The sequence below is a fragment of the Trichosurus vulpecula genome, chromosome 4, assembly GCF_011100635.1.
Source record: "Trichosurus vulpecula isolate mTriVul1 chromosome 4, mTriVul1.pri, whole genome shotgun sequence".
Lineage (NCBI taxonomy): Eukaryota > Metazoa > Chordata > Mammalia > Diprotodontia > Phalangeridae > Trichosurus > Trichosurus vulpecula.
Window position 1 is genome coordinate 212449755 of NC_050576.1, and position 22348 is coordinate 212472102.

Genomic DNA, 22348 nt, shown 5'->3' on the forward strand with positions numbered 1-22348 from the left:
TGGTGGTTTATTTAACTCCAGAGAGATAACTAAAAATTAAGTGAAACAATAATTTTTGAGCAATTTAGCAGTATGCAAAATAAATAAAACCACAGAAATCATTAGCTTTTCTGTTTATTACCAACAAGACTCAGAAGGAGGAGAAAGATGAATTCCATATAAAATAACTACAGTATGTATTGTATGTATACTTGGAAATCTACCTACCAGGATGTTACACACTGGGACTATAAAAATACAGCTACAAAGTACATTTTACATAAATGCAGAACTAATTAGAGAAATATTCATTTGCTCATGAATAGACTAAGCCAATAAAATAAAAACAACACTACTACCTAAAATAATTTAATTATCCAATGCCATATCAATCAAACTGCCAAAGAATTATTGTATATAACTAGAAAAAAATATTAATGAAATTTTACTGGGAAAACTAGGAAGCAGTTTGTCAAAAATTAGGTTCACTTCACAGCATATACCAAATTAAGTCCCAAATGGATACATGACTTAGACCTGAAAAATGACATCATAAACAAATTAGAGTCTGTGGATAGGGGAAGAGTTCCTGACCAAACAAAGGATAGAGAGAATCATAGACAATAAAATGGACAATTTTGATAATGTAAAATTAAAAAGGTTTAATTTATCTAAAATTAGAAGTAAATAATTAACAGAGAAAAAATATTGCAGTAAGTTTCTTTGATAAACACCTCATATCCAAAATATATAAAGAACTGATTCAATCTATTTAGAAGTAGAACCATTCCTCAGTATGTAAGTGTTCGAAGGATATGAACAGGTAATTCTTAAAAGAAGAAATCCAATATATCAATACCGTATAGAGTATATTAGTGTCCCAAATCACTCATAATGAAATACAAGTACATCCAATTGTACAAGATATGTAGAAATTCTTTTTTGTAGTGGCAAAGAGCTAGAAATGAAGTGAGTACCTCTCAATTTAAGGAATGGCTAAACAAATTAGGGTAAATAGATATAATGGAATATCATCACATCATAAGAAATGACTAAAGGAGCATTTTTTAGACAAACCTGGGAAGGCTTTGTGAATTGATATTGAGTTTAGTGAGCAAAACCCAGGTTACAACTTATGCCATCACTTTACTGTTGTTAAAAAAAAAAAAACTAACAAAAACTTAAGAACTCTGATCAGTGTAATTGGAAGCCATGATTCCAAAGGACCAGTGATGAAATATGTTACCCACACCTCTTAATAGAAATGGAACGAACTTGAGATATAGAATGAGATATATATATTTGGTCGTGGCCAATGTGGAGATTTGCTTTGCTTGACTATCCGTACTAATATAAGCATTTTTGTTCTTTCCATTTGGAAGAGAGAGTTGAGGGAACAGGGAGGTGGGAAGCAACAGGGTAACCAAAATGAAAAAAAAAATTAAAAGAAGGCCATTGAAGCATTTTTTTAAATGTACAGAAGAAGAGAACATAAGAAAGGTCAGTGGGAGACACAGACTAACAGACAACTTTGAAAGTAACATGTTTATTTTGTTGTATTCATGGAAAGAGATTCAAGCTAAAAACAGTATAGATTCATGACTACATGCCCTTTTTCTGATCTGCCTTGAATACAAAAATGATATTTTGTTGTCTGTTAAGTAGAGAATATTTTTTTAAGGAACAGACTGTTTCAATTACAGATTATTAGTACTGATCAGATTTCTTCTTTCTCTCTCTGCCATCTTCTTTGTAAAGATCAGGGTTATTTGGGGTGAAAGGGAGTATGGAAAAATGAAATGGTAAAAGATGTTATGATAGAGGAAAACAGTTAACGTTCACGACAGTGAACATGGATAGGATACCCTCACCCATAAAAAAGAGGAGGGTAGCAAAGTAGATTAGAAATCAGTACAACAATAGTTGCTTATAAGAAAGACATTTGAAATAAAGGTTTCATAGAGTTAAAAAATGAGGGGCAGGAATAGAATTTATGAGGCTTCGAGTGAATTCAAGGCAAAGCGACAATAAAAAGAGACATGGTTAAAAGAGAAAAGCAGCAAAATTGAATTATGTTTAAAGGTACAGTAGATAATTAAATAATGTCAGTATTTAATATGTGTGCATGGAACAGCATAGCAACTAAATAAAGGAAAAATTAATCAAATTACAGGGAAAAGTAAACTATAAAATTCTAATAGTTGAGGATATTAATTTGTTCCCTTCAGACCTTTCTGACCTAGATGCAGTAATAAAATATAAAGGATAAAGAAGTTAAGGACCTGAGTAGAATTTTAGAAAGCTTAAATATAATAGGTTACTAGCATTACTGAATGAGAATTGAAAGGAACATTCATATTTCTTAGCTATGGGTAGCATCTTTAAAAAAATTAAAAGTGCCAGGGCATAAACAAATGCAAAAAAGCAGAAGTATTAAATACATTTTCTGATGATAACAGTACAATAAAATTACAATCAACGAAGGGTATTTGAAAAAAAGATTGAAATTTAAATGGAAATTACATAATTTAATCCTATAGGGAGTCAAAGTTGGTGAGTCAAAAAACAAATTATAGAAACAATAGATAATTTCATCAAAGAAAATGAAAATGATTAAACAAATTAAACAAAATTAAAACAAAAAATTAAACAAACAAAAAAAACTTTTAGCAACCAAAAGTGGTCCTGAAGGAGAAATATTATATCTCCTAAACACTTTAACAAAAGAAAGAACAAGCCAATATATTTGACTTGAAACTAAAAATGAAATAGGAAAATAACAAATCACAAAATCCTAACCAAATATAAAATATAGAAGTTCTGAAAGGAAAGCAAAATTTAAAAGAAAAAACATTGATGTCATGACTAAAACTGGGATCTAGTTTATAAGAAAAATCAGTAAAATATACAAGCCGTTAACTAATTTGATTTTTAAAAAGAAGGAAAGAAAACTGCTAGTTTAAAAAAGAAAAATGTTTCATAATAGGTGAAGCAGATATAAATGAAATAATTTCAAACTATTTTGCCTAACCATATTCCAATGAAACCTTTAACTTTAGTGAAATGGATGAATATTTACAAAAATACAAAATAACTACGTTCAAAGAACATGGAAATAGAAGTGTAAAATAATGTAATTTTTTTAAAAAAATAATTAGACAAGCCATAAATGAACTGCTAAACTAAAAACCCAGAAACAGATAGAGTTACAAATTAATCCTATTAAATTTTTGAAGAACAAGTAGTTTTAGTGTCAAAATTAATTCCAATGTTGGAATTGTTTGCAAAAAATAGAGAAAGAAAGGATTCTAACAAACTATTTCCATGAGACCAATATAGCTCTAATACCTAAACCGGGGAGAAATAAAGTAGAAAAAGAAAACTTTGAACCAATGCCACTAATAAATACAGATTCAGATTTTTAAACAAGTGTTAGCAACAGGACTATAACATATTAAAAGGTACATACAATGACCAGGTTGGATTTATCTCAGGAATGCAAAATTGATTTAATACTAGAAAATACATAAACATAATAGACCTGATTAATAACAAAAATTATAAAAATCACACCATTTTTTCAAGAGATGTAGAAGAAGCTTTTGACATAATAAAGCAACAACCTTTGATGTTAAAAACATTAAAAAAGAACCCTATGCATAAACAGAATGTTCCTTAGTATTATAAAGCCAATTGCTAGCATTATCAATAAAAGAAAAATGCTTAAGTCCCTTCTAGTTAGACTAAGGTCAGATAAAGTATGGCTGTCTTTTATCATCACTAATTTTTTTTATCTAGTTCTAGAAATACTAGCTATAGAAATAAGAAAAGAAAAAGAAATTGAAGGAATAAGCATAGACAAAGAAGAAACAACTCTCACTTTTCATAGATATTTACTGAGAGAATCCTAAAGATTCAACTAAAAATTAACACTTCAGCAAATTAGCAGGTTATAAAATAAAACCACAAAAATCATCAACCTTTATCTATATTACTAACAAAATCTATCAGAAAGAGAAAAAAAAGAATTCCAGTCTAAATTGTTACAGAATGTATAAAATATCTGGCACATAGTAAGTGCTTAGCAAAGCTTTATCAGACATTCAGTTTTGATTACATAAAACTGAAAAGGTTTTACAGAAACAAAACTAACACAGTTAGAATTAGAAGGGGGTTAACTAGGAAAAAATGTTTCCAGTGAGTTTCTCTGAGAAAGGTCTGATATCCATATAAGAATTTCATACAAATTTGTGAGAACTATAGCCAAAAGATATAAACAGGCAGTGCTCAAAAAAAGGAAGACAGGGGATCAACAACCACATTAAGGTTCTCTAAGTCATTAATAATAAGATAACTTCAAATTAAAACTACTCTAAGTCTTTACCTCACAACTGTCAGTTGGAAATGATGACCCCCCAAAAAAAGACAGCTGTTGGAGGGATTGTGGGAGATCAATCAAATTAACGCATTATTGGTAGAATGTGAGATGTGCAAATTTGGAGACATCTCTACTCCAAACGTTCAAATGGATTATTTGTGCCCAACCTGTGGTAGAGCCTTCTGAGTTCGTATTGGTTTGATCAGCCACAGTTAGGCACACTGTACCTTGACCCCAACATAGTAATATCATGAACAAAGGACAACAACCAACCAACTATTGGTGGAGCTCTGGAATTGATCTGACCATTCTGGAAAGCAACTTGGAACTGTACCCAAAAGGTCACTAAAGTGTCCTTCTGCCACTTAAAAGAGAACCAATAGAACAAATTCTAGAACGACAACCATATTGTAAAGGAAAATAATTGTGAAAGACTTTAGAACTGCAATCATTGCAGTGACTAATTACTACTTCGGAAGACTGACAATGAATAATGCTTCCCTCCTCTTGGCAAAGGAGCTAGACTAAAGATAAAGAATGAAATGTATATTTTCAGATGCAACCAACATATGGATTTATTCTACTTTACTATATTTGTAACAAGGAAGGGCTTTGGGCCAAGGGAAATTATGGAAGGATAAGAGGGTAGTAGTAGTGATAACCAAAAAAAGAAGAAAGGACCATCAATTAACCACAAAAACATATTACAGGGGCAGCTAGTTGGTGCATCAAATAAAGCACCAGCCCTGGAGTCAGGAGGACCTGAGTTCAAATGTGGCCTCAGATTCTTGCTAGCTGACCCTGGGCAAGTCACTTATGAGAGCAAAAGGAAGCTGAAAAGGAGATAGAGGTAAGCAGAGTGATGGTGGGATTAACGTGTTAAATTTAAAACAGACTTTTAACAATGAGCATCATATTTCTTTGGGAGACTTCTTTTTCTCTTCTTTGCATGGGGAAATGTTGGTGCTTATTGATTTTTGTCAATATTGTAATCACAAAAAGGAAAATTAAAATTGAGCAAGAGCAGTGGACTGCAGAATAGATAGCTTCATGGGATTTGGGCTATGATAGGAGTAAGTAAAATATGATTAGAGAAGCTAAGCACAATCTAAGGAATCCATCTTTGGAGGCTTTTAAGAATAAAATACCTTAAAGTTGAAGTGGAAAGAATGCTGGATTTTGGAGTCAGGCAACCTTGGTTCAAGTCGTGGCCCTGCCTCCTACTACCCGTGTGACCTCAAATAGACCCCCTCCCCTCTCTTGGATATGATTATTCATCTACTACCTGTGTGACCTCAAATAGACCCCCTCCCCTCTCTTGGATGTGATTATTCATCTACCACTTGTGTGACCTGAAATAGATCCCCTCTCTTCTCTTGGATGTGGTTATTCATCTATACAAAAGGATGATTGAACTAGTTGACATCTGAGGTCCCTTCAGCCCTACACCTGTTAGCCTATGACCCTCAGGATGATATGGACATCGTCTTGCTGGGGAGAAGAATGTGTTGACTAGAAGAAAGTTGCTCCCAGCCTGAGGGGGTCTGACCAGAAACTCCTTGCTAGGTTTTAGCATCAGTGAATAGCCTACAAGATGATGGATGGGGATTTCAGTGTACGTTCCAGTCCCCTATATCTCTTCTTCACTTCTGACAACATCTAAACATATACCTCTGAGAGGGACCTGAGAGCCACCATCATTATGACGTAGAATCCTTGGGAGCCCAAGCTGAGGGAAGGTGATTGTTGTTGTTTGTCCTTTGTTCTCAAGGGTGATGTCTTGACTTGCACACGAGTTGGATTTAAGTGAGGCAGAGCTGTGCAAAGTCACGAGCCTTACTCTGTCCTCCAGGGTCATTGGAGTCCAGTGGCAAGACAAGAGTCAGGGTGACTGGCAGTGGCCCAGGATGTAGTGGATGACCTTGTCCTTTTAAAATTAACATCTTTAGCTCTTACTTGAAGGAAGCCAGGAAAACCAGGAAGAGATGAGGAGGGAGAGCATTTCAGGCATAGGAGACAGCCAGTCGAAGTGCCCAGAGCGCTTTAGGTAACCTTTTTCACAACCTAAATCAGAGACATCCTGTTCCAATCAGCTGTATTCTTTTCATCCCAAACTGCTGAGAATGTCCATCCTCAGACCATTTGGGAAAGGACATTAATGACTTGGGACATTTTTATTGAGGCCGGGTCTCCACCAGCCCAGTAATTCACTTATAATTACCCAAAGTCTTTTTTATTGCTTGCCTGTACACCCCCCTGGTGAGTTTTTAATTTTCATTTTCATCAGTACATAAAAGATTGGGATTTGGGCAGCTCACAACTCATCTGTGAATCAGTAGCTAATTCCTGGGTAATTGAGTCTCAGAGAAGTTAAGTGACTTCTCTAGAAATCTATACGGGGTACGTAAGTGGCGCATTGGGTAAAGCATCAGACTTCTAGTCAGAAAGACTCATCTTCATCAGTTCAAATCTGGCTTCAGATACCTAATGGCTGTGTGACTCTGGGTGAGCCACTTAACCTGGTTTTGCCTTAGTTTCCTCATCTGTAAAATGAGCTAAAAAAGAAAAAAAGACACTCTAGTGTCTTTGCCAAGAAAACCTCAAATGCGGTCATGAAGAGTCAGACACAACTGAAAAATGACCGAATTGAAAGGAATCTATAGCTACGAAGAATTAGAAATGGGATTTGGACCAAAATCTTCCTGACTTGGTGGCATTAAATGGATCTATTAGACCAGGGGTGGGGCTTCTGCCACCTTGAGGCCCCACGTGGCCTTCTAGGTCCTTGGGTATGGCCTTTTCACCGAGTCCAAGTTTTACAGAACAAATCCTTTTCTGAAAGGGATTTGTTCTATGAAGTTTGGATTCGGTCAAAGAGCTTCAACTGAGGACCTATTGGGCCACACGCGGCCTCAAGGCCGCAGGTTCCCCACCCAGTATTGGACGATAAGAAAAGCCCCATGTGCAACTAAATCAAGTTAACAAGCATCTGAGGGCTTACGGTGTTAAGTGCTGAAAATAAAAATAAGGGGGGAATTTTTTTTTAACTGCAAATAAAGGCATAAACACTCCCTGCTCTCAAGGAGCTCACAGTCTAATGGGGAAAACAACATGTAAATAACTATGTACTAGCAAGATGTATACAGAGATATAGAATAGCCAAGAGAAGGCACTAAACACGTTAAGAGAGACCAGGGAAAGCTTCTTGCAGAAGGTGGGCTTTTGGCTGAGACTTCAAGGAAGCCAAGGAATCAGTTTCAGCCATGAAGAAGTTTTCTTTTCTAGTTTGGATAATTGTAAAGGGCTTCCACTCCTCTACACCCCTACTTCCTGCTCTTATTTAATAGGCTAAAAAAAGGCAGTATCAGTAGGATATTGTGGCGAGATTTACCCTCCCTAGTTGTATTACTTGTGTATCTTTTCTTAACCAAAACATTGGGTATCCTATAACTGTCTCCTTGAACAGATTTTACTGATGTTCACTATGAAGTGTAACCTCTTCCCTTTCAAAGTTCTTAGCACCCTGGCCCCTTCCTACTTTTGCACTGTTTTTACACTTAACCCCTCTTCCATGTATACTCTACAATACACCCTACTAGCCTTCCTAGTATTTTTCATATACCACACTGCACTTGCTGTCGCCCTGTACCTGGAAGACTGTCCCTCCTGCCTTCCCTGGTTTCCTTCAAGACTCAGTTCAAACACCACCTGCTGTGGGAGACCTTTCCTGGTTTCTCTGTTCCCCTCCCCATGCAGTATTGAGTGCCTTCCTCCCCTCCCCCCAAGGTTACCTTGTATTTGTTTTGTGAGTCTTACATATATATATATGTATATATATATGTGTATATATATGTATGTATGTATGTATACATATATATACATACACACACACATATATATGTCTGTATATATATATATATACGTACATACACACACACACACACACACACACACACACACACACACATATATATGCCTACATATGTACGTGCCTGTCTCATTAGAATGTAAGTTCGTTGAAAGAGGAATTGTTTCACTTTTGTCACTGTATTCCACAACACTAGCGCATGGTAAAAAACAAACAAACAAACATTTAATACTTGGTTGCTTTATTGATTGGTTGAAAAGATTTCCAGATTTGCTATCAAATGACTGATTGGTACCTCCAAAAGATCATTTGATCATTTGATCCCTCCCCTCCAAAAAGAGGGGGGATACTCTATAGTGTCAGGATATAGACAGGGACACTTAATTACAAAAGTGATTTATTAACTGTACTAAGAGCAGGCACTAGAATAGCTTGGGTAGGTTGAGAGAAGGGATAGAAGTCCTCTGAAATATGGCTTTGGTCCTTTAGGCTCAATGCTACAGAGCAGCTAAGTGGCACAGTTGATAGAATATTGGCCCTGGAGTCAGGAGGGCCTATGTTCAAATCTGGCCTTAGACACTTACTAGCTGTGTGACCCTGGACAAGTCACTTAACCCTGAGTGCCTCCCTTCTCTCCCCACACCTAAAAAAAAGTTCAGTGAGACCCAGCTCCTGCCCTTGTCTGAGTCACTCCCAGGCAATGTCTTTTTTTACATATTCCCTCTGAGAATCAGGGATCAGGAGTAAGCTAGGCTGGTAGAATTCAGATGAGAAACTCTACTGTCTCTGACCATAGCTTTTACCATTGATTACTCTTTAGGGATGTAATATGGAAAGTTTCAGTCCCAGGGCTGCCAATGACTACCTTTCTAGTGCCTTAGGCAAGTAACTTCATTCCTCTGGGCCTCAGTTTCCTCATTTGTAAAGTGAACACGTGGGCTAGAAGACCTTCAAAGGACCCTTCCAGATCTAAATCTGTAATCTCATTTCCCCAGCTCTGGTCCATACCATGTATGGGCTCAGGACCAGCGTGAGCCAAAAGCCCCAACTGACTGGTGAATGCTCTCGCCCACTGTGATGACTCAGGGAGAGAAAACCCAGGAATCTTCACCTCTATGCTGATGACTCATAAATCTATATATCTATTGCCTGTCTCTCCTCTGAACTCTAAACTGACATCACCAATTACCTGTTGGACATTTCAAACTCTAAGCCCCAGAAACAGGTCAAGCTCAACATGCCCAAACCTGAACTCGTTACCTTCCCCCCCAATCTACCTTTCTTCCAAACTTCCTGGTTTTGTTGAAGACACCATTTTTCTAGTCTTCCAGGTTTGTAACGTCAGCATCACTGACTCCTCACTCTCCCTCACCCCCACATAGTTATTCAGGTGCCATAGCTTGCCATTTCTACTTCCACATCTCTCAAATAGACCTCTTCCCTCTACTTACACAGCTATCGCCTTCATTCAGGCCCTCATCACCTCTCTTATAGATTATTGCAAAGGCTTCCTCACTGGTCTCCCTGACCCATGTCTTGCATCTCCAGACCATCCTGTACATAGCTTCCAAAATGGTTTTCCTTAAGTATAGATCTGACTGCGTCATTCCCCTCCTTGGTAAACTGCAGGAGTCTCCCTGTGCCTCCAAGATAAAAGTTAAACTCCTTCATTTACTTTTTAAAGTTTCTCACAAGGTGTCCCTGACCTCTCTTTCCAGACTCATTATACATTACTCCTCCTCTCACACTTGGTGATCCAATCAAACTGACGTCTCTGTTTCTTATACCTAAGATTCATCTTCTACCTCTTAACTCCTCATCCCTTAGACTTGGAGAGCACTTCCCACCTCACCTTTTTCTCATAGAATCCTTCTTTTTCTTCAAGGTTGTGCACGGGCGCACGCGCGCGCGCGCACACACACACACACACACACCTGTAGGAGGCTTTTCCCAATCCCCTTAACTGCTAGGGGCCTCCTCACCAAACTACTTTGTAATTCACTACCTTTATTTGTATTTCTCCTCCCTGTATGTATCCTGATAATTATTTATGTACTTGATGCCCCCCATTAGGATTTAAGCTCCTTATGAGTTGGGATTGTTCATTCATTGTATTTGTATCCCCAGCGCTTGGCACAGTGCCTGGAATTTCATAGTTTATACATACTTGCTTACTCATTAGGGAGGTAATATGGTACAGTGCCAATCCCAGCTCTGCCAATTACTACCTTTCTAGTACCTTAGGCAAGTAACTTCATCCCTCTGGGCCTTGGTTTCTTCATTTGTAAAGTAAACAGGTAGGCTAGAAGACCTTCAAGGACCTTTCTGGATCCAATAAAGGATCTTATTAATTGGTTGACCCAATATCTCAGTTTCATCTTTCCTAATAGCCTCAACCAGTTTCTTTATACAACATACTCTTAATTTAACCCAACACAATCCAGCCCAACAAACATTTATTAAGCACCAGAGTCTGTGCTAGTCACAGGGGAATATAAAGACAAGATGAAAACCAGTGCAAGTCCTCTTAGAACTCATATTCAAAGAAGAATAGCAAGCATTTATATAGCGCTTTAAGTTTTGCAAAGTGTTTTTACACTATCTTGTTTTTTCCTCTGAGCAACCCTGGAAGATTAGATACTATTATGATCCCTTTTTACCAATGAGGAAATTGAGGCATGGGGAAACAGGTCATGTGACTTGACCAGTGTCACACAAGTAACTGTGACACTAAAGTGTCTGAGACCAGATTTGAAGGCAGATCTCTTGAAGTCAGGTGGGGATACCACATATTGGTCGGTTCATTCCAAGATATACCAGCAAGCCCCCTTTCAGATAACGATCTAGGGCTCACTAAATATTCTGGCAGCAGTGGCAGTGTAGTTAAATGCCAGTTGATTTAGCTCTTTTCCATAGTCCTGGTTCTCCAGGTCTTCAATTTCCCAAGGCGTCTTCACTGGCTTCAACCCCCATGAGGTGCCCTGTTCTCTCTACTGCAATGACTGCAGTCTAGTGAAAGGAGGCTGATGGAAAGAGTAAAAAATTTGGGTTCCAGTCCTATTTCATGTACCTAGCACACAGTAAGCGCCTAATAGATACTTGTAGATTGACTATTTCAGTCACTGATTTGCTGATTTCTTCATCTGTAAACTGGGGAAACATTCAGTTTAGTTATTTTTTAACTGTGTCCAACTCATCATCATCCCATTTGTGGTTTTCTTGGCAAAAATACTGGAGTGGTTTTCCATTTCTTTCTCTAGCTCATTTTACAGATGAGAAGACTGAGGCAAATAGAGTTAAGTGACTGACTTGCCCAGGGTCACACAACTAGTAAGTTGTCTGAGACCAGATTTGAATTCAGGAAGATGAGTCTTCCTGACTCCAGGCCCAGCATTCATTATATTATTATATTCCCATTATATTCCCCTGTGCCACCTAGCTGCCCCAAAACGAGATAATATTTGTAAAGTACTTTGCAAGCCTAAAAGTGCTATATAAATGCTACCCATTATTACTATTATTATTATTAATACCTTTTAATAATAGAGTAATTATGTAAATATTGTTATATAATCAATTATAATATTGATACTTGGTATTGTTATCTCAATACTAAAAAGTAAATATTATATTAATGTTATCTCTTCATTCTCTTATTTTTCTCTTAACACCAAAGAATAGTGATAATAACGGCTAACGTTAAAATATAGCGCTTAAAGGTTTAGAAAGTTGCTTTACAAATACTGTCTCATTTCTTCCTTACAAGGACCCAGAGAGGTAGGTGCTATTATTAACCTCAGGCCAGTAGAGATTAAGTGACTTACCCAGGGCCCACACGTAGTAAGTGTCTGCAGACAGATTTAAACTCAGACTTCCTGATTCCAGTTTTCTGTGGCACCACTTGATTGATGGAAGATGGCAGCCATTTTCTGAGAGGTGAAATAGTATCAAACCTAATCCTTTGGCTCGTGGATGTCCTGTGGCTTGTTCCAGTCTTCCATTTTCACTTGATAATAGCCACACTGAAAATACTGCAGAGAAAATTGAGTAGTATCTGGATGAAAAAATATTTTGAGAACCAAGCTCCTTTTCACAAAAGTCAGCCTACTTGTGAAGGAGTTTGGGGTGAAATTTTCATTTCCTCAGCACCTCAGTGGCAGCTCTTTTAGGTATCAGCTTCTTAAAGGCAAGTCAGGGACCAAGCCTTGCTAAAGGCTCTACAAGAGTAGAATGATCCAGTCACCTGTGAGTTGAATAAACATTGTCAGCGATATGGTTACGTGCATTCTCTCCCTCACTGAACTGGGCATTTTTCAGAGAAGGGTAAGAGCATTCATTGAATAAGCATGAACAAACAGGGCCTAGGTCACTGTAGTATATTTCACCTAGAGGGGCGCAAAGAAAGGGGTACCCTGCCAAAGTGAATTAGGGAGGTAATCTACCTCCAGTCAACACTTAATAAGCGACTACTGTATGCAGGGTACTGTGCCAGGCATTTGGACAAATACACTGTTTAGATAAGATACGATCCCTGTCCTCAAGGAGTTTACAGTCTAGTAGGAGAAACCATAGGAATGCATCCCTTTGCTTAATTGTGTTATTCCTGCCATTGCTAAATTGTTGGAGGGAGGGTGTTTAATTGCATCATTGGAATGTATCCCTTTTTTAAAAATGCTCTTAATTTAGATAAGGAATTCTTAGCCTTTTTTGTGTCCTGGACCCCTTTGAAAGTCTAATGAAGCCTTTGGACCCTCAGAATAATGTCTTTAAATGCATAAAGTAAAATGTATAATCTTACAACAGAAACCAATTATATTGAAATACAGTTATCAAAATATCTTTTAGAAGCAATTTTAAGATCCCAGGTTAATAACCCCTGTCTTAGGTAGATAGAATTGAATCTGAGCATGTTAGAACTAGATGGAACCTTCAAATTCAGGAAATTAAAATATACATGTCATTCTTTTGGAAAACTCCAAAATACATAAATTCAGGGGTGATTAGTTGAGAGTTACTTTGCAAAGTAATTTTTCTTAGGGGTTCCATCAAACAGGGGCTTTCTGGATACCCAGAAGTAGTGTTGTGCTGATAAGTGTTTTAACAGCCAGCCCTCCAGAAAAAAAATGCATACAGTACACTTTTACGTTTAATCTGCGTTAATAACACTTTCTTCATCACTTTCTTAAGTCTAGGTAGTCAACAGAATAATAAATCAAGCCTTGATTTGTAGCATTTGCTGATTTTCAAGGTATAACTGCTCACACTGAAAAATTTTAATAGTCAGCTCATGAGTTGAAGCTGGCTGGCTTCAGCAAACCTCTGTATGTGTTTATAAAGAGGCTGGGAAACCTAAAAGCTTAAAGGTTACTAGAAACTACTGTCAAGTGAAAATCAGTCATCAGCAAAAGCCATCCCTGAAAACATAATGTAAGTCAGTGGCAAAATATGTATGATTCTATCTGCAAGTTTCTGATTTACTTGTGGCTTTTTAGGACCAAGTGTATTAAACGGAGCATAAAGTAGCCTGGATAGATAAGCTTGCCCTTGATTTATTGTGTTCTGTGTTCTTTGCGTAAGCTGAAGAATATGAAAATAGTCAGACTCATTTGTAAGAGCATTTGTGTTATATCAGGGTGTTTTTGAGTGGAATTTGACCCAGCCTGTCCACCACCAGGGGGATTAAACATACATCATCTTTTGGAGAGCAGCCCAAAGTACATTCAGATGGAATTATTGGCTCTTTTCTGGATGATCTTTTTTCCCCTTCTAAAATGAGGTCTTCCCAAAATTTGGATTCCTTTCTGCTCACTCATATAGACAAAGAATTGCATTTCTAGGATGTCCCACACCGAAGAGGCTCTGGGTGACTTCTCCCTCTTTATGCCCATCCTATATCAACAGGAACAAAGACAGGTACCCTCTCAAAGTTCAGCCTTGACCTTAATGTTATTAAAGGTATTTTAAAAAAAAAAAACTCTCCTAACTGGTTTCTACTGCTGTTTAGAAAAAGAAAGCAATTTAAAGTTTTTTGCTTTCATTTTCCAAATAAACTGGGTAAGAACTTAGTTGAATAAGATGAAATGCCTTGAGAACTTATGATGCATGGGGGAAAATCATTTTTAATATGATAGGTTTTTAACTTGAAAATGACTTCTTAGTATTTCTTAAGCTATACTTATATGTAAGTAATATTAATAAGATAAAAAGAAACCAAGACTATAAAGTGCTAACATTGATGGAATGTGTTTTTAATTGATTAATGAGATGTACATGAACTTATCATCAAGTAATACTTACTCGTTTGCTTTTACTTTAACTTTCTAACAAAAGAGCATGCTCTTTGCTTGGCCAGACCGCTTTTTAACACCCTGGTACTTACATTGCTTGTGGATAAATAACTTCTCTGATTGAAGATAATGATGGGGGGTGGGGGGCAGGCTAAATAAAATAATGACTAAATCATTAAAAAAATTCACTTAAAAAACTGAATCAAATGTGCCTGGAGACACATGTAGCCACACTTTATTTTGGCTGGGTATCACGTTGAATCATATCATAAGCTTCTGGCAAGTCTGCCCCTGGTGAGTGAAGCAAATCTCACATGACACATGGCATGTTAAAAAAAGATACAAAGCCACATGATGCAGAAAATATTTAAGGAAAAATTCTAGCTGTGAATGCCCACTCTAAATTTTTACCAGGCTACTTAGGGATCTGGGTAGTAGATGACTGTCTTGTCTTTTGTTGCAATCAAAACTGTCTGTTAGATACAACATCCTTACAAAAGGGCACATGAAAAGCTGAAGCTATGGAATTGAGTTAAGCCAAATGAGCAAGTAGGAAGTATCCATAGTGGTAAATTACAGAAAAGAATCCCAAGAGGGACATAGGATACCTTTATGCATCTCACAGGTCAGAGAGGAGTACCATGTTCAGTCTTTCATTATTTAGGTTAGAAATCAAATGCCCTGAAATCAGCTGGTTAACAGTAACCCCAAAATCATAATTATGTCACCGCAGAGATAATACCAACTATCTTCAAACAGACGAGGCCGGGAAGTTTATTATCAGCCGGTTCTATCTGACATAGGCCTGCATGATCTGATACCATGCATTCTTTCAGAGAACTTGCATCAAAAAAAAAAATCTGTAATTAGTTAGAACTGTACTAAGGCTCCTGACATTTGTGAACAAAGATAATTTCCCTGTCTTCTAAAGCATGTCTTCTCTAGCAGTGAAAATGTCTTCTTGTTGTTAAGTGCATTGCATTAAAGAGAATGATATTAAAGTTTCTTTCAAAAGGGCTCTGGAAGGTAAGTTAAAAAAAAAAGATAACTCAACCAACCAGAAGTATTTCTGACCCTTTCTTCTTGAAGGGATCTTCTAAAAAAAACCATTTTAGAAGATCTTTGCCACTGGTGCTACCCACATGTCAACACTTTCCATCTAGCTCACTTCACAGAGATACCTTGAAACAATTTCCACTCTTCTCACACTTCCTTTGACTTAACCTTGCACTGCACTCCACCCCACCCCACCCCCATATCCCCCATAACCCGGCTGGTTCAACTAACTTTATGACTCATGTTTTATAAAGTTAGTGGATTCCCTGCTTTATGAAATCCTCTTTGGCTTCTGCAACACTACCGCCTTTCCCTTAAAACACTCCCTCTGAAAGTTTGCATTTAATAATGGAAGTTGCCACCATCTTGACCTTCTTTCAGATATGACAATGGATGATGTTCGGGAATACGAGAAAAACATGCATGAACAAACCAACATTAAAGTTTGCAATCAGCACTCATCTACTGTGGATGACATAAACAGCCTTGACAAAACAAGTGTATGTAGACTTTTTTCAACATATCACCCATCCCTTCACCAAATATGCCTATTATATGTCCACTGAAGAATTACAAAAGTACTTCTTTCCTAACTTTGCACATACAGAATACACTGAAACCTCACTGCTTTTGGTAAAGAATTCAAACCACCTCTCAATTGGGCAATGACAGTTTAGGGACATTACTAGCCTTTTGATTGCCTTAAGGATACTTAACATTTGGATTGTTGCATTGATCATAAAGTTGTATTGACCATGGAAGGTGAAAACATATCCTGCAGCATTAGTGGAAAATCCTACACTGAGATAGAAGAAGGGGGAAAACCAACATTTCACTGGTCCAAAATCTTACTCTAGGTGATTCGTTTTTATAATGCAATGAACTCTTGATTACCTAAAGGCCAATGGCACAGATGATCAAAAACATCAAATGACTCAGAGATCACTCAGGTTTATTTGAATATACCATGAAACTTTTGTGCCTGTTTGACTTTGCTAGTTCTGTTGCCTTAGACTAATCTTGGGATTAATCAGCCTTTCACATGTCCACACTGGCCAAGAAGAGATGGGGAAGTGATCTGGATATAGGTTAGGTAGTGAAGTAAATATAACCTTAGGTAACAAAAAAAAAAAAAGATTCACAAATTTAGTAATTTACAAATGAGTAGTAAAGACTTGGCTAATTTAATATTTTGTTGAGAGGCAGCTTTGGAGTCAAGAAGAAGTGAGTTGTCCTATCTGTAATATATACTGGCCATGTGACCATGGACAGATTACATAAACTCTCCTTGCTCCCAGACCATACTCCAATATTATAACTTACAGACAAGTTGCTGATTTGTCTTGGTGGGGGCAATTTTTACACATTACCTTGATGAAATCACAGGTGCAGACCAAAAAAATCCACTGTTGTTTCAGCCCCTAAAATGTATAGCTTGTAAATGTATGTTATGCTCAAGTGGGGAGAAGAGGGACAGATCTTTTTTTAAAGGACAATTTCAGCATTATTTATATGTCTCTGAAATCCTCTCAAAGATCCTTTGCTAAGGCATACAGGTAGATAGACTCACAGGTGTGCCCACTTGCCAGGTATCATGGCCTAGCCATTATTGGATTTAGTAGCCCAACTCCCACTCCCTACCCCCCAACCTCTAGACTACCACTTACAATCTACAAAATAAGCAATGCGTTTTGAGATAATTAAGAGTTGGCTTTAGTCCTCAGTGAGCCCTTTGGATCTACAAAGACCTTCTTTGTTGGCACTCTGGCCTTTTGTTGTTACTGGATAGCCTGCTTATGTTCTGTGTGTGTGTGTGTGTGTGTGTATGTGTGTGTGTGTGTGTTTTCCTGGGGAGGTGCCTTGTTCTCCATTGGACTCATGCATTACCCTTAAATGTATGTGAGAGAACCTAAAGTTGGATTAGACCTGATTATCTGTCCCCCTTTTTCATGCATTGATTGATGATTCAGGAGACCATTGAACAGAAGCTTAACTAGTTTTTCTCTCAGTGTAGCATTATGGAAGGATCTTGTTTTATTTTGTTTTGTTTTTTATTTTACCTCTGTGTCACCATAAAGCAGAAGCACTATGGTAAGATAAAGTGTTGTTTGGAAGGCTGCTTCCAATCCAAGTCAACAAAAATTTCTCAGGTGCTCACTGTGCTTGCTATAGGTCTTGGAGGACCAGAACAAAAAGAACAGTTTTATATTGTAGTGTTTTAAAAGAAAGTAAGACACATAGCTGCTCATCTCATCTCAGGAGATGCTTATAAATGAAAGACCACATGGAGTGTGCGTAGGCCAAAATTAGGCCATGGGCAAACACAGTGTAGCTTCTAGCTGGCACAATCCAGTGGGAAAATGCCCACAGGTAGATGATCTCGGATTCAGCCTGGGTCCTCTTGGGAGCAGACGTAGGGAGCAGAGGGGCCTGTCTTGGGAACATATCAAGAGTGTCCTGCCTGCCTCTTAGAGAGCTTCTCAAACCTTATGTGAAGGATTATACAGCCCTCAACTACTGAGCAGGCCTTGGAAAGGAGGGGAGAGAAAGCCTCGATTTAAAAAAATACTATGGTACTAGGTACTATGATTGAGTGGTTATTATGCCACATGAGAAAGAACTCACATGCCCACAACAAAATGGCCCTGGCTCAGTGGCTCATGATTTGAGAGGAGCAGTAATCAAAAAGAACTGATTCCCTTCATGCCAAGATGGCCCAAAACAAGTCCCTGGTATCCAGTCGCCCAAGAATCATGGTTCCCCTGGGGGGGAAAAAGCAGGTGGATAAAACCAGCAAGCATGCCCCTTTAAACCTAAGGACCTAGCCCTTCAAGGAATAGAGGGACAGGACACTGTAAGGAAGAATACCACCCGATAGTCCTCATGGTCATACAAAAACTGAGGAGGCAAACAATCTGTCTTCATAAGGAGATAGATGCAGAGTGGGATAGAGGGCAAATGAAGCGCAGTCAGCCTGCAGCCTCAGGTCAGAGCAAACCTCACCCCCACCCCCATACACATGGCATAGGAGAAATGAAAAGAATCCCACTCAGTCACTAGTGCCAGATTAACCACAAGCAGTTGTAAGACACAGCCAAGGACCCGGACTGCTTAAGAAATAGATTCCAGCGCTGGCTGGGGCATAAGTTGCTCTCCTGGCACCTTTGCCTGTGGGACAGAGGCACAAGCCATGCTAAGTTAATCAAAGGAGGAATTCACAGGTCTAGACATATAAACAATGGACCACTTGCTTCACATTCAAATGGAAAGGATCCCAACCAGAGTCCTACCCACATTAGAGTGGTTAAGTTCTGAATGCTTACTACTTTTTTCATTGTATTCCTTGGAATTTCATAAAGTCAGGGATGGTGTTTTTTTCCATGGTCTCCCTCATCTATGATCCAGTGTAATCAGGAAGTATTCAAAGCACTGGCTGTTACCTTTATCAAGAGAAAAAGCATATGGGAAATACATTTTAAATCATCGACTCCAAACCATTCTGAATTAGGTCAAAATTATGTCCTATCCCCAACCAATAGAGGGAGGAGATTTTTCTGAAAACTGTATTAGGCCATCATTCTGACTGCTGGGTAGGAATTTCCTTCCTGATGTGTTGGATCTTAAAAAAATAATAACAACGACATTAATAATAATAACAACAAAGCCCCACTCTGTCCCACAGCCCTGACCATCTTTCTCAGCAGAGTCAGACTGAGCCCAGACCTCCTAGAAAGAAATCTGCCCACCAGTGGCCACCTCATGACTTAGACATTGCTTTGCTCCCAAACCCAAGAGGCAGAAGGTTAAATGCTGGATAACATGTTGGAGTAGTGGTGGCAAATGGAATTGGAGAAAGAAATCCAGGGGCTTGCCCCAATTAAAGAGAAAAGAAAAGAAAAGGAAAAAACCCTAGGCAATAGAAGAGGCTCTGAATACCCTCTCCCCCAATGGCACCGCTGTGCTAAAAAGCTGCAAGGAGAGGTATACAATGGCAAAAACCAAATATGCCTAGTTTGGGTTTAGCCACACCATGCCCCATGTAGGGAAGAGGAGGCTCTACCCTAGGGGGATGATAAAGTAGGTGGGAGAGAACAGTCCTCTCCTACCTCCCCCGTTACTTAGGTCCTGAGATAAAAGGGTTTGGAGGAACAAACCACCTCCTTTATTTATTGGAATACTGTCAAATCCTCTTTTTGGGACTGTATTAATTTTATTTTCTAAATTTGAGAGTGAAATAAGAGGTCTGTTGTTAATCTGTCTATTCTTGTGAATTTTCCTTTGGTTAACAGCTAGGGTAAAAGTTAGGTACTAGCTATTCGAATCGTGACAAGTGCCCAGGGATGAGGGAATAGAAGAGAAATCCCCAATCAATATGATACCTCATAGCCTAGGGGAAGGCTGATAAATGTTCAGCAACCAGTTCCTCAAAAAAAGGAAAATGTACTCTGAGAACACTTTTAATTTTGATCTGCATTATTAATGTTCTCTCCATCACTTTCTTAAGTTAGACAATCAACAAAGCAATAAATCAAGCCCTGGTTTGTAGTTTGCTGATTTCTGAGGTGTAAATGCTCACACTGAAAATTGAACAATCCTGCTCTAGCACATCCCTAACCCACCTATTCTTAAATGTTGGCCTGCTATCGTGGCGTTAGTACTTAATGGACCTAAGCACCCTACCCAGGGGTAGTCTTTCCTAGGAGTACCACTAAGGTTCCACTGAATCTTAGGCTTAGCTTCACTCCTTCTCCTTGGTTTAAGCAGATCTAGTCTCATTCTAGAATGACCTTATAAGGGTTGTTAAATACCAAGTAGAAATATGGATACTCCCAGGGTGATCATAATCTTACTAGTTACCCTAAGCAAAAAAGAATGCTTGTGGGGAGAGAGTGGGAAAGGATAGCCCCCTGTTGTTTTACCCCTTAGTCTAGGTCCATTTCAGAGGGAAACTTTGTGGGAACCAGAAAGTGATTTGGGTAAAAGGTCTTTAGGATCTTGAGTAGATATTGTGAGCCTGGAAACATTGAGTGGGTGGCCTTAAGCAAGGACCCCAAATACCGGCCAATTTCCTTGTTTCGGCTACAGATAAAGGGCATAGATCTATCAGAACAACCATGTGGCCCATTTCTCACAGGTCACTTCTGTGTCAGCCAATATTTGTACATTGAATTGTATTAAGTGTATTTACTTCCTGTATACCTACCACCATTTGCAGCAGTGACCTTAACCACCCAGATGGTAGGGACAGAAAATCAAGGGATAGATTGTAGTAGAACAAAATTTGACCACAGGACAACATGGATCAGATTGTGGCCCCTCCCCTCCCTTGGAAGATAGAAGTTGCAGGTGTGGGCGTTTGTTGGGGCCACCACCTGAAGGGGAGAATCTTCTCATAGAAGAAGATGCCTTTCTGCCCTTCAGATTGGTCCTCAGACCATGCAGAACAACAGAGTGGGTTCATTTTACCCTGGGTTATTGACCAGAAGGCTAGGAGCCATGCTCCATAAAAGAACGGCATTAATTTAGTTAAGTATTGTGCCCATGAGACCTTTATTGGACCAAATGAGAAAGACTCAGTTCCTACCTACAGCAGAGTGGTTGAATTTTGAATGCTTAACTAATCTTCTTATGTTCCCTGTAATTTCATAAAATTGAGGATTGTTCATTTTCTTCCATAGCCTGTCTTATCCATGATCCTAACATAATCAGGAAATGTTTCAAAGCACAGGCTGTTCCTTATATCAAGTATAGGTGGGAAATATATTTTAAGTCACCAATTCAAAACCATTTCAGAATTAGATGAAAATTATGCCTTAATAATATCCATGAAGTGACAAGAAGGAGGTGACATAATTGCTCCCACACATTTTAAGAAGTTTCAATGTATTCAAAGTGAGTATTACTTCTAACAGACTGCAAATTTTTTGCTGTGGCATGTAAAAATCAAACCTTGAGTACTTTTGATAGATTCTGCCCCCTGCTGGACAAATGCAGTGGAGTGACATATTCAAGCCACTTCTTTAGGAAGTCATTTTTATTAGAGAAACATATCCAGTTACCGTAGGGTAGAATCACAGAATCATAGATCTAAGAGGAAGAAGGGACCTAAGTTGCCTTCTAGAACAACCTCTTCCTTTTTTTTTTGAATGTGAACATTTATACCTCAGAAATCACCAAGGGAAGAAACAGGTGAGGCCCAGGGAAGTTATATGACTTTTTTCAGTCACACAGGTATGAAGTGTAAGAAATAGGATTTAAACCTATATCCCCCATTGTTTTTCCACTGCCTCCTCAAATACTATCCTTTGATCTCTGTATTCCCTTCCCTATTAGTTAGTGAAAAAAATGAGGTACATGATAGATGAGACTCTAACTCTATTTCCTTGATACCCAAATAACATATTTGGGTCCTCTCATAAGATTATCAGCTGTCTATTGGATTCTTCAAATTAGATGTCTCAGAGACATCTCAAACTCAACCTATGCAAAAAAAGAACTCCTTATCTTTCCCCCAAAACCTACCTTTCTGCCACATTTGGCAATTTCTGTTGAGGGCACCACCATCCAGTCTCCCAGGTTCACAATCTTGTGTTGTCCTGGACTCCTCATTCCCCCTTGCTTGATATATCCAGTCAGTTGCCAAATCTTGCCATTTTTACCTCCACAAATATTGTGCAACTATCCCTTTCTTCCCCTTCTCACTATTCATTCAATCAGCACCTTCTTTCCAGCCCTCCTCTACTCGCTCGGACTATTGCAGTGGCCTTCTAATTGACCTCT

At 38.4% G+C, this 22348-nt stretch overlaps 1 protein-coding gene across 2 annotated transcripts in view; it reads left to right on the plus strand.

Annotated features, from left to right (window-relative positions):
- PITPNC1 (phosphatidylinositol transfer protein cytoplasmic 1) overlaps window positions 1-22348 on the plus strand; it is a 363762-nt gene that overhangs the window by 335188 nt on the left and 6226 nt on the right. The window contains exon 9 of one of the 2 annotated variants that reach the window (XM_036756453.1): window positions 15950-16068. The exons of the other annotated variant lie outside the window; for it this stretch is intronic. Within the exon in view, the coding sequence (XP_036612348.1) occupies window positions 15950-16068 (119 nt within the window). The remainder of the gene's footprint in view (window positions 1-15949; window positions 16069-22348) is intronic. 2 annotated transcript variants of the gene reach the window in all.